The sequence below is a fragment of the Trematomus bernacchii genome, unplaced genomic scaffold (genome assembly GCF_902827165.1).
Source record: "Trematomus bernacchii unplaced genomic scaffold, fTreBer1.1, whole genome shotgun sequence".
Taxonomy (NCBI): domain Eukaryota; kingdom Metazoa; phylum Chordata; class Actinopteri; order Perciformes; family Nototheniidae; genus Trematomus; species Trematomus bernacchii.
The window spans coordinates 5662554-5676132 of record NW_022987739.1 but is presented as its reverse complement, the minus strand read 5'-3'; the positions used below and the strand labels follow the sequence as shown (position 1 = coordinate 5676132).

General features: G+C 42.5%; 1 protein-coding gene across 1 annotated transcript in view; it reads right to left on the bottom strand.

Moving 5' to 3' along the window:
- The window catches only part of ncanb (neurocan b), a 134265-nt gene that overhangs the window by 54426 nt on the left and 66260 nt on the right, over positions 1 to 13579 (bottom strand). Inside the window, exon 10 of the mRNA XM_034147910.1 lies at positions 1920 to 2036. Coding sequence (XP_034003801.1) covers positions 1920 to 2036 — 117 coding nt within the window. The remainder of the gene's footprint in view (positions 1 to 1919; positions 2037 to 13579) is intronic.

The window sequence follows — 13579 nt, the reverse complement described above, 5'->3', positions numbered from 1 at the left end:
ATGAATGTGCTTTCCTCCCGACATTAACGGTGCGTCCACGCGGTTCCATCGCGTTGAAGCTTAGCGGTGGGCGTGTCTGGTGCGCGACCAACGACCAATCATATTCATCTCCCGCCCCCGGACACACAAGCACGCGGTTTGATTGGCTAGAGCTTGTACTGGCATATGATTTGATTGGCTGGCGCTTCCGTCGCCGCTTGAAAAGTTGAACTTTTCTCAACTTTCGAAGTGAGCAACGGAGGCAAAGCGACGCGACGGAACCACAATGCAGTTCGGCAAAGCTTGACGTCACCCCATTCAAAGTGAATGGGAAGCATCTCCGTTGAAGCACGCGACGGAACCGTGTGGACGTTATGTAAGGCTTAAATGTCCTAATTTATTCTCATCGCATTAGGTCTCAATAACAAACCCAAACCACATCGACTGCAGTGATTCATTAGAAACTACATGTGTGTGTAATTGATGCAGTTTACATACATTTGTCACAAGTTATTGATCCCCTGGCAGAATGTTGATTGATCGCCAATGGTTTAAATGCACAGGCACACCTTAATGCTGCATAAAATGTACTATTTGCTAAAATAATTGAAGGTTATTGATAATCAGACCCAGGACAAAATGTCCCATATGACCCCTGACCCCTGATCTATGACCTTTCTCCAAAAGCATTGACCCTTAAAACCTCAGCTTGGCCTTTGTTCTGCCTACACATGAATATGGATCTCGCAGAGTTCGAGAAGTCGGGACTAGCAAAAGGTATAACATTTATTCTGGTCATTTTTATTTCAAGACATCCAGGATATGGAATTCTGATGGTGCATCTGTATAATAACTGTTCACATTTAAAAACAGGAATGGCCTTTGATTTTCTGCAAGGCCTTAGATAGAGCAGATGGAGCTCAGTGCTCAAAACAAGCTTTGGAAAAAAGACAACTGCCGAAGAGAAGCTTTGAAAGCCAAAAATGTGAGACTACATTTCCAATGGTTCCAAATTACACCACAAAAGAGGGTCGCTTGAGCACGTCATCTAATATTTACTTCAATTCAACCCATGGTTCTTTGGCCTGGACAACGAATCAATGTTCCAGACTGAACGCCGTCAACAACAACAACAACAACAACTTTGAACCAACTGCGATGTGTTACAGCTCAATGACACCCTAGGGTTTATGTTGCTGAATTTCTTAAAGTCTCGTAACTAAGAAAGTCACTTTGATATGTTCTGCCAATGCCACATCTACTTTATTTTACAATTTTTCTTCAGCACTTTAATCAGCGGCAACATCCTTCACTGATCCTGATCATGGCTCCTTTGTGGCCAATGTGTCCTTGCGTCTCTTTGCCACACACACACACACACACACACACACACAGACACACGCACACAACAAAAACAGTGCACAGCCATTTTCTGACAGACCCATTCTCCCTTCACACAGCTGAGAGGAAAGATGAGCTGCCAACTACTCCTGGGGCAGAAGGGGAAAACATGCACACACACAGAAACACACACACACACACACACACACACACACACTCACACACTCTCACACACAGCTGAGCACATATAACAAGGATTCAGCAACCTCTGTCACAACTGGCTGACTTGACGCATACGGATATTCCCAGTTCACTTTCAGTCGGGGAGCTTCAACCAAAACCACTGGGCCTGACAGGAAAACTCATCTTGGCTTTGAGAGCATTGAATCCAGAGTTCAGCACAAACAAGGAAAGAAAACCCACAAAGGGAACTAGCTGTTGCTTTATCTAGAATTCACTGCACAGTCGAGTACATCTGGTAAATGTTATGCCAACATATGCATGTCTCGCTTCCCCTTATTCCACAGCGACACAGCATCTGTGTTCAGCTGCTGACCTCTGACCTCTCCCCGCTCAGCCCCGACCCCGCAGTGACTCACCGATCTCGCAGCTCTCTCCAGAGTAGCCCTGAGGACAGTAGCAGCTATAGCCATCCCCCTCCTGCAGGCAGCTCCCTCCATGGAGACACGGGTTGGTCTGGCATGGGTTATTCTCCACTGTAAAGACAGACAGAGTGGGACAAATGTGAATTTATAATTGATTTCGTACGGGGAAAGAGCATTACCAAAGTGCCTCAAATGTTGACAAACTATGACAGGCAGTGAGCCAGCATTATGCTCTTCAATATCCTGACTGAGCTCATCCTCGAACAGAAAAAGAGTAGAATGGGCAGACTGTACGTAGAGACACGTCCGGGACTCGATGACTTTCTAAAAGGTGACAGATTGGATGTTTTTACGTATGTTGTGCCAGTTTATCATGACGGATGCTCGCCAGGCGAAGGACAGGGTGCTGACTCGACAACCTCCAGCCTCTCATCCCAGGTCCCCCGATGAGCCAAGACTCTCATAAACTAGCTAGTCATCACCCAGCCGTGCATACTGGCATGGGCATCTATTTTTATGGCACATAACAGCGTTGCAAAAGAGGTAATAAACATATTTTACGTTGCTGGGCTATAACTCTATGCCTTGGTGGGAAACATTTTGCAGGATGAAGGCGGAGATTGAGGAGATTAAGTCGTAATTATTGCTCTTATATTTTAGGATGGGACGGAGGGAGGAAGAGAATTTGACAAGGACGGTTAGACCGCAGAGCGGACGTCAGGAATTTCTATTCTATGTGCAAAAAGGACTGTAGGGAACTGGCTAGATTAAGTGTCTTTTTATTATCCATCCTGATAGGATTGCAGCCCCTGACACAATCTGCCAGGCCATCTAATACACTGCATCTTCTCCATAATAACACCCAGACTCACTTAATGATGTATGAGCAGAGGTTTGCTTTGAAGAACACAGAGTGCAGTTCCCCTGAAAGTCTGGGAACATTTCTACTTGTACATTGTTTATGCATGTGTGGACATTTGCAATCATATGTGTGTACAATTGTGGATGTCTGTGTGACCCTGACTCATTGCAACGCTGGAGAGAAATACATTGACGTGGGTGTGTGCTCAATTTCCTGTGAGGCTGCCTTTGAAATGACATACTGTAAAAGGGATTCGCTGAATGAGAAAAGTCATTAGAGACAGGCTCTTTTCTAAAATCAACAGCAGAAAGGAGAAAGAAAAACACCCTGTGTGTGATTTGAAAACATCATAGCTTAAAGGGTAATCATGGAGATGGTAAAAAAGTGCTGAGTGGTGAATGACACACAAGATATGTTCAAAGGTTGGGTTTCGAAATGGAAGGTAATGGAGGGGGGGAAATGGAGGAAAGAGGTGAAGGAAAGAAGCTGCTTGAGTCATTATCCATCCATCCGTCCATCCATCCATCCATCCATCCATCTATCAATCCGTCCATCCATCCATCCATCTATCAATCCGTCCATCCATCCATCCATCTGTCCATCCATCCATCCATCCATCTATCAATCCGTCCATCCATCCATCCATCCATCCATCCATCCATCTATCAATCCATCTGTCCATCCATCAAGAGAGTAATTTATCATTTCAATAGCTAACATTTAAAAGTATTTTGCCCAACACTGTAAACAACGATAAATCAAAATGTTAATCTGTTTCCAGCAGTGTAGAAAATATTAAAAAAGACTAATATCGTTGCTTCAGATTGCTTGCTTTGCGTTGTTCTATCATGCTTAAATGATTAGTTTGCTGTTGCTACATGTTAACAACCCAACAATGTGCCATATTCAGTCCATGCATCAAGCAGGCAGGATGAAAGCATGTCACCGACAGCTCCTTCAGTGTGTTTTCATGAGGGAAAATAGGGTAATGTGGGAGTTTATCAGCTGAACCTGAATCTACTTTACTCTGCTGCTGTCAACAGCAACTGTTCAGTTAAGTTATGTGATATGAAAAGCTATTGTGTTGGCCTACGCTCACTCTCGATGACATATATAAAAATGTCAAAATGCAACCATTTTGGAAAATAAGCTTTTCAAGGTGGCTTCACGTTTACACAGAAATGGCTCACAGTACCTTCAATTTCATGCGGTCGCTTTCTCTAATCCACTGTGAAATGTAATGTCTTTGTGACATGAACTCGCGAAATTGCCATCATCAGGTGACATTTAATGGCATTTAAATAGTATATGATTGTGTTTGTGTGTGGCATTTAATACATTATAAGCCTAAAATACAGAATATCATTCTAGAAATTAGGCATGAGTATATGTAATGCAAGCAATGATGTAGGAAAAGGGGGAACTAGATAAAAGGTTAAGCCGATTAACATTACTGCTGTTTCTAAACCAGAAATAGACTACATTTTGATTATTCAGAATTAATTGTCTGAGTTTTAAGTATTTTCTTAAACAATAGATTTAAAAATATGACATAGTTTACGCAAAAAAAGTGGCCCTGATAGTAAAATAAGTCTGAAGTATTCATCCTCTGGGGATACAACATGTTAGGGCCATCCATCAGGTGGACATTAATGTTGAGATAATATTCGCACACTAAGTCTGACATGTGGGTATCTCTGCTTGCAGTTTTGGTTTTACATTTCAGCTCTGCCACAGCACAGGTGGATATGTATCTGCTGCAGTGGTGCACACAGTGTGACTGACAGCTGAGGGCGGGTCATCAAGTCGCCTTAGATAGGGGGGCTTCAGCAGCGAAAAGGCCAAACTTCTTAAGACCACTGCGAGTCAGTCACACCACAGAGGGTAATACTGCAGCTCGGGCTTAATGCTTTATAGTTTGTCGACGTGAAAAATGAGAGTGACATATCTTAAAACATAATCAATAAGCTCCTTAGGATTTAAGTGGATGGCATCACCATCTGATAGGACCATTAGAGCATAGCTAGTGTGTGACAACTGTGTTTACTTGTGTGTGTGGGCATGCATGTGTTTAACGCCATCTAATCCTTTAGGTCTATTTCTATTGGTCCACTTTCTTAACAAAATAAACAATTTATTTATATAAGTTAAACAGTTCCAGTAAATTGCCCTACTAAAGAGATAAAAAGGACTTTTCCTCCAGTAGAATCTGCTAGCGCTGATAAATTGTGGCTGTGCTGTCTGTGGTTATACAGACTGAGAGTGGCGCTGCAGCAGAATAGCACATTGATCCAATCTGCAGACAATTAGTTACGACTTATTACACACAAATGAGACTGTGTTCTTCACCATCTGTCCACAAACATGAGCCTGCAATCTTAGTGGTGTCCTCACATGTACAGTAGACGGAAACGTAATGCATGAATGGATCAAGACACGCTCGAATCAGCCCTGAACATGTAGCACGTAACTTAAAATGAAATGTGAGCGCTTTAGTGTTTAAATATTCACGTCAGGGCTTTAGATGACATTTTGCGTTTTCATAATTAGGAGGGTGCGTGTGTGTGCAAAGATGTGAAACAAAAAATGAATATGCAAGTGAAGAACAGATTAAAAATGCGACAGAGAGGAGGGAGGAAGAACAGAGAGACCCTGGTATTAGGCAGGGAGACAAATTAAAATGTAGTATAGAGTAGCACAAGAAAAATATCAGCTAGGGAGCTATCATACATTTCCTCCTCTCTTAATGCATGCTGCTAGCTTATGATTAATTACACACTGGTCTTAAAATAGGTCTCCTCTTCTATGCAGACTGTGTGTCTTTCTGTGAAAGACAGAAATGAAAAGAGAAAGAGAAGAAGGAGGGAAGAACAGTCTCTGTAGCGCTACAGTTTATTATAGACACAAAAGAGAGATATATTAGGTCTTACAATAGTTCAGCTGTCAGTTCCTTTGCAGGCATATCTATCAAATAGATCATATAAGGTCTTTTCCCCTGACATTGAACAGATACTACAACGTCTCTTCAATCCTGTGCACTATTTCTTAAAATATGTTCCTCCGTGTGACATTTCACAGCTCCATGGGATCAGCTGAAGTTTTCCTAAGCCTCTTTCCTAAGAGATTATCTTAGCCTTTTGCCACATTTGGGAAGATACTCCCTGATGTCAAACTCACACATGCACCCGGGATTTAGAACGGGCAATGAAAGAGGATTGGGGATAAGGAAAATGTTACGAATCCCATGAAGTACCAAGCTGAGTGGTTAGCAAATTCAACATAATGGAAGCCTGCAGAAAAGGTTATGCTGACAGAAACACTGAACTCTGCACAGATAAACGTGTTAAACACACACACGATTGGAGCAAAACTGCACTCGCACACACTTGCATTTACTGTATATACACCTGCTTATCAACCGCCGCGATGCTGTGCTTGGACTCACTGAACCTTGTAATAGCTTTGCCGAGAAAGAGATCATGCAATGGCCTGTTTAAGTGTTCCCCTCCATGAGCGTGATAAGACTTCACCTGTGCCCAGAGCTGCTCCGCTAAAATGTTTCCCTCTAAGGTGCTGAGGCACACAGCACGGTTAGAGCCATATGGATAGCTGTACTAAACTGCAAAGCATGGACTTAATACAGTCCCTGTCATCATCACTTTGACGTAGTGTGAAATATTCATATTGTCACTTGCATGATGACTGCAGTGAACATGTGTTTTATGCGTTGAGCAAGGCATACATAATACATCAGTGTAAGTGGCTCTGTCAATGCTGAATGTCACCTACGCCTGGTCCAACTACACATCTGGGGTAAGCCTAAATTAAAATGTTCTGCAGACAGTTCATAATTATGCATAATCATTATTCATCGTTTTGATGGTGATGTACTCGCGAAAGAAAATACAGAAAACAGCGACATTGCTACAGCAGGGTAGCAGATAGTATTCATGCAAACAGGAAATGATGGCGAGTGTACCAGAGATGTTACGGTAATGTGGCACTGTGTATGGTTAAAGAAATGATGATACAAGTACAACCAGTACCAGTACCCATAAAGTGATAATGCAAAACAATAGGGTATTATTTTAGATTTGATACCTGTCATGCCACTATACTATGCAATGCAGTCTTTACTTCCAACTCCATGCAATACACAGCACTCAACTAAACCACACAACAGCCTGCATTGGTTATAGCTGCTGTGGTTGCGGGTCGATCATGTGACTCATTAAATAGAATAACACTTGAGGTGATGGCTGAAAGTAAAACCCTCTTTTTAGATCTGGGTACAAATCAGATCAAGTGCAGGTATCTTTTTACTGGAGTAGTTTTGATACTCATGGGTTATCTTAGGTGATGCTTGACTCATTACCTTACAGTAACTATCTGATAAGTGACAACCATTGCAACCTGACCTTAATGAGTATGTCTGTCTTCTTGGTCCCAAACGCAATGACTGTTACCGTTCACCGTGTCATCTGCATGACCCGAGTGTCTCAAAGTTTCCATCCCTTCCCAGACAGGAAGGACTGATGCAGACTCACAGGAAGGAATATAATCCATGTATCAACGTGTCCCCTTGACAGACAAGTCACTCACTGCAGATGAGCTACAATTACTGCCATGGCAAGTTGAATACACACCAGGGGAAAATGAAACCTATTTCTGCTGAAATAGAGATAACACCTCTCTCTTGCACTAAGACGCAAACTCCAATGTGGTCTCAGATTACTTCAAAGTGATTGATTTGCGGAGGTGAGCTGCATGAGGGTTGAAATGGAGGGTGAGGAGGTGGCGGAGGAGAGAAGAAGAGACGGAGAGAGAGACACAGAGGTTAGGTTTTGTTGGTGGAGCTGCTCCGGTTGGTGCTGATGATGTCAGCGCCCCAGCAGTCAGTCTGCAGAGTCAGACAATCTAATGTGAGCAGAGCCTGAGCGTCTGCAGTGAGAGCATTACAACAAACTCAGTCCATGAGGTCGGAAAACACATCGGGGAGGTTCAGCGCGCCTCGCCTCCCTGAATCCAGGCATCCACCTCTCTCTTTAACCCACTGTTCCAACTGTCAGTCAAAACAAGCACGACAAAAACCTCTGTTTGGAAATGACAGGACAGAAAAGAACCAAACATGGCCTTTCACACTAAAAAAACAAATAAAGGACAGTCAGGTCATTTGAAGCCATATATGGTTGTTCTGTAAGTCTGTTTTAAGACACTGGTGCTGGCCTGCTGTGCATTGATATGATTCTTACTTCGTGACCTTGGTTAAACCCTACACTCCAGCATATGCACTTCACTCTGCATTGGCCAATCAGTTAGCTACTGTACTACCTCACTGTGGGGGGGACCCAGTTATCGCCTTAAAAAACCCTGTCTCTTTTCTATCTTGGCTCCCGAAATGGCAAAATAAGCTACCCTTATATCAGGAGTGCTGAAAATGTACAACTCTTTAATCTCAGACTAAAAAACCTGCCTGTTTTGACTGCACCTTGGCCATTAGAACTAACACTTATATTGCACTTATTATAAGTGGCTTTGGATGAAAGTGACAGCTAAATGTACTATAATGTACAGTAAGTATAGGTTTTATTTATACGCGGCGGCGTGTGGCACAATGGGTTGTACGTATGTGTTCGACAGGTTCAAACCCCACTGCAGTCAGCATGTCGTTGTGTCCCTGGGCAAGACACTTCACCCCAAATTGCTCCTGTGGGGGTTGTCCACAGTATTGAGTATGTAAGTCCCTTTGGATAAAAGCGTCTAACAAGTGACATGTAATGTAAAAAAATGTAAACATCTACAGTCACAGGCTGTCTTTACCAGTTTAAGCTCTATATTGGCAATGTTTCAGAATGTTTGACAACCTAAGATTTCACGTTTAGCACCTATCCTGACAATAAAAAACGGCTTAATGTTGGTGTTGAACATGTGGTCTTAAAGAAAACTACGGTTCTATTAGTCCAAGAGGTTGCATAGTGTTTGAAGTGTGTTGTTGTAAAGAATAATAAAGTATCACTCCATTGATCTCCTCTCCACAGGGAGATCAGAACACCCGGCTGAGCGTTCCCAGGCTGGCAGAAAGTCAGTGCTCAAGGACAACTGACAACTTAGATACTGAATCTGGGCTTGATCCCAGCTTGACCACTTGAAAGGCTGCAGTCGCCACCCTGCATCCTCTGGGAATGTGTTCCCGTAGAGCGAGGGTTGTGGATGGAGCAGGTGTAGCTGTGTGATTACTGTCCCGAGCCCAGGCTGAGCGGCCTCTGACAAACTAGGATTGATGAGCTCTGCAGAAGAGGGAGCAGCTATTTCTGTCCGTCTGAACATATGCAGCGCCCTGCGTATGGCTGCTTATAGACGCCTTTGTGTATCTGAGAGATGGGAGAGTGAAAACAACACTTGATGTAGACTGCAGTCTGTAAACACTCCATATGTAATCCATTACAGAAGCGCATCTATTATTACTGAGCACGCTGAAAGCTGCTATCAATACTGGATTACTCAAATAACTGAGAGTCGCTTGCCAGTATATTTAACCGTTCCATGTTATTATTTATTCACAAAGAGCTAGGATCAGTTTAATGGTGTAAATCAATCCTACAGGTGTATGTGACATAAGACATGAAAGAAAAAAACCATTTATAATATAGAAAATATAGTTTGTGTTTATATATAAAAACGAACTATATTTTTGTTACACACATGTATTTGTTTTTATATATAAAGACAAACTATTTCAAACTATTTCCAATACTTTTTTTCCGATTTAGAATCCTCAATATGTTGAGTTTCGCCTCTTTTTCACCTCGTATTAAATGTTTGCTTTGCCTCGCCAAGCAAGCTCACACAAATGCGCGAATAAGCGTACGTACACACACACACACACACACTGAAAAAGCATGACACTTGCAATTAGTTACTGTGCCAGAAGCCTGAGACAGCAGAAAGCAGCCGATGCGCTCCCGGTGAGTTCCTCAGAGCGTCACACTGGATCAGCCCGGAGAGGGGGGTAAACTGCCCGCAATTCAATACAACCCAATACAGCGTGCTTGTGCGGTGAGACTTACGCAGAAATTGAGGATCTATTGTTACAGGAGCGACACTTGTGGCGTCTCCATTCGTCCTAAATAAATTGCATTATCTCCGCTGTCAGAGTGGCGAGAAAATAATCCATCCCGGCTTATCATCACAAACACATTCTATCCACCTTTGATTTTTTTTTCCCCCTCTTCTTTTCAATGTCTCTTCACTCTCATATTCAGGGCTTTGTGAAAGGAGAATATTGAATCAACCGTATTCCACTTTAAAAAAAATTATCTAGCAATATTGTATACGTGCACAAGGCAGATAGTAACAATTACTGTCGGTGATGTGTCATGAATTATTCATATTCCGCCTTACATGATTACGGCATACAACATGTATTGTTACTCGTCAAGTGATGCCACAGCGCGTAATGAACAAACACACTCTTGATTAGTATGCATCAAATGAAGTGTGGGATGTGCACACAGATCAAGGCTGAGTTTCTATTTCCAGTACAATTAGACATGTAGATGTGTACTTCACATTTTTATAATGGTGAAAAAAGTGGTGCAAAAAAAAACGAATGGATATGTTCCTGACCTTGAAGTGCACTTTGCCCATCAGTTTGTGTTTTTCATGCCCTGCAAGGCCAGTGAGATGATCAAGTGGGAGATGAGGGGCGCATATAAGAGAGGGATGCAAATGTACACACTGAGGTGTTTGTATGCTGGCTAACATTGGGTCTGAGAGTCACAAAATACAAAATAATCCTGAAAAATAGACATAAACACCTTCATTAGTTACTCTCCAAACACTTTCCAGATAACGAACTAAAAAGTACAACTGTAGAGTGAGTAGGTGGGAACATCTTTTTGTCATCTGCTATCTCACAACAGCAAACTGAAGCCAACCAGATAGACTGCATCTGTTTATCTGCAGCTTGATGAATTGCCATGTCAAAATGCCCTAGGATCAACTGCGGGGACTGTAGCTTTATGACATCATACACAAGCTACGTCAGGCTGCTGAAAAACAAACTGCCTCAATCAGCACAGCGTTCATTCTGGATTTAAATCCAAATGTTTTAAGATTGTTACTTGTTTGCCCTTGGGTGACATGAAAGGCCCTCATCTTATAATGATTAACATTATCACAAAGGGAAAAACACACAGCACAAGGGAAAAAGTCTCCAAGGATTTTTAAACTGCAGATTAAATTGCAATATATTCCAATTACAACTCTGACTGTCTGACTGGTTTGGTTCAATCTCAATAGGATGGTGCAGGAATGAAGCAGTACTGTACATGCACAGAATATTAAGTATCGATCATTATGATTCAGACAAAGACCACGCATCACTATGGCAAAAATCTGACCAGACCTTCAATAACCCCACAAATATAAATGACACCCACGACAGTGCATCATCCGGTTTGGCAACACATCTGTGCCGCGGTGTATTATTTGTGTCTTGTAAGTCTGCAGCTCAAAGAAAACAACACTAGTTCCCTATTAGGAAAAGCTGTTTTGCACACTTCTCTTCTCCCTATTTTGGTGAGTCATTGTCATCATGCCCCCACTGTGATTGGCACAGCTGCTTGAAGAGGGATAAGACCACGGAAAAAACATGACTAACAGAGAAGACAATGATTAATCACCCAACCCTCCTATTTATATTCTACCTTTCTTGCACATATTATCATGCACAAATACAAACAACAAAAACAAGTATATTTTAACACAACTTTCCTGACCTTGAACACATGACCTTACACGTTGTTCAGCGTGTTGCCATTACACAAGAGCCCCAAGTCAGAAAGAAATAAGCCACACACATTGTGAATCTCATACTCATTTTTCCTGCATGTTTGTATTCCACTGTGGTTTCTATCAAGAAGTTGTTCTGACAGCAGAGCAGAGCTATTAAGAGACGCAAGCTGTTGAGGGTTTTTGCCTGGAGACCAGTTTTCAGCTCAACAAAGAAGAACTACTTTACATGACCTCACAGTGCCCCTGCCAGCAGAAACTATGAAAAGAAGCTTGCGAATCCTTGAAGCAACTATAACAAACGCACCCTTTTTATCTTTAGAACTCGCAAATTCTATAATTTACACCTTCATATCCACACATCCCACCACCCTAAAAAAAAAGAACATGCTCTGCTTTTTTCCAGGTCTTTGAATCCTCCCCGCAGGGACAGATCTGCTGGTGTGTCTGACATGCCCTACACGAGGAGACCCCCTCAACCCCTACACCCGCTGTGGGCTGGCTGCTGCATGATGCGTTGTGACTGACGCCAGGAGCCAAAGACCCCTGACTCCGCCTTCAGTGAGGGGGAGTAGACTCAGTCAGGCAATGTGGCAGCTCCAAACCCCAGCTGGGCGCACTCATCCACTCGCTGCCACTCCTCGGTAGCTAGAAAATACCTCAATTTAAAATCACACAATTCACTGTTGACCTTGATGGCAGGCGGCTACGTTTTTTTTGATGAGCGTGTGCATGCATGTGTGACCGGTTGTGTCTGACTGCAATTGGAGAATAAAAATGCAGAAAAATTGCATTTCAGGGACGCTGATGTTTAAATCTTGTCGGGTGAACAGGCATAAAAGCAGTTTCACATTATAAGAAGTATATATATCCAGATCCTTCTTGTTTAGAGGCAGAGAGAATCTGATCTGAAAGCAACATGGCTGTGTATTTCTAGCTTCCATTCTTTGACCTCTAAGAGGACAGATTTGTTTGATACAGACAGAGAAGTGAAATATCCTTTCCATAACAGGAAACAGATTCCTGACGTCTCATCTGATAGCGCCTGAATGCTCCATTGTAACGGTTACCCACACAAACACAAGCAGGTAAGTCTCTCCCACTCTGCAAAGCCACACAATGACTCCACACACAGGATTATATTCCTTCTGACAGCCTCCTGCCAAACTCTCTGTCTCCATCTATCCCTCCCATCATTTCCCAATTGGTGGCACACAGGGGTGATGTTGTTCGTGTCTTTATGAAACTCCATGCACCCTCAGGGGTCCTAAGGCTGTGACTGACAATAAAAGTCAGATAGGAATTCATTGTGGAAGAAGTAAGAAGAACAAAAACCTTCCTCAGTGATTCCCTGTCTGTGTTTTAATGGGGTGACATATGGCTCTGCACAGGACTTCTCTTATCTGGTTTACAGAGGCGGCTTAATGAAAATGACTACAATACAATCAGAGGAGATGAGGACGCCTGAATGCTCCAACAAGCAGTTGATGGTTATATTTGCTGTTTGGCTGAATGTTATACTGTGTAGTTATATTCCTCATTGAGCCTGTGGGTTTGACTGTGTCTTCTCTTAAAGCCAAGAGGAGTAAATATTCACTATGCTGGCAGGTTTGGAAAAAGCTACGATTATTGTAAACTTCCAATCCAAAAATGCAATATTATGGAAAGTAACACGTTAGAGACCAGAAATCCTCTCGGAACAACGCGTTGTTTATATGTGAGCATAAGGCACTGTGCTATCTAAACAAAGACATGATTATTACAAAGCATATGTTGTGCAGAGGGAAACAGAAATTAAAGCTAGCGTTCAAAGTTACTGTGTTGCTGAAGTCAACATGGTACAGTATCAGCCCCCAAGCTTATCTCTAGAGGGCTGGGATGTTAGAAAATATTCATAAAAACTACAATAAAACTTGTTTTGCAGTTCTGCTGTGGATCTGCCACCAGTGACAGTCAAGAGAGTCATTCATCTGCCATAATGGCAGCTATGGGTCATACA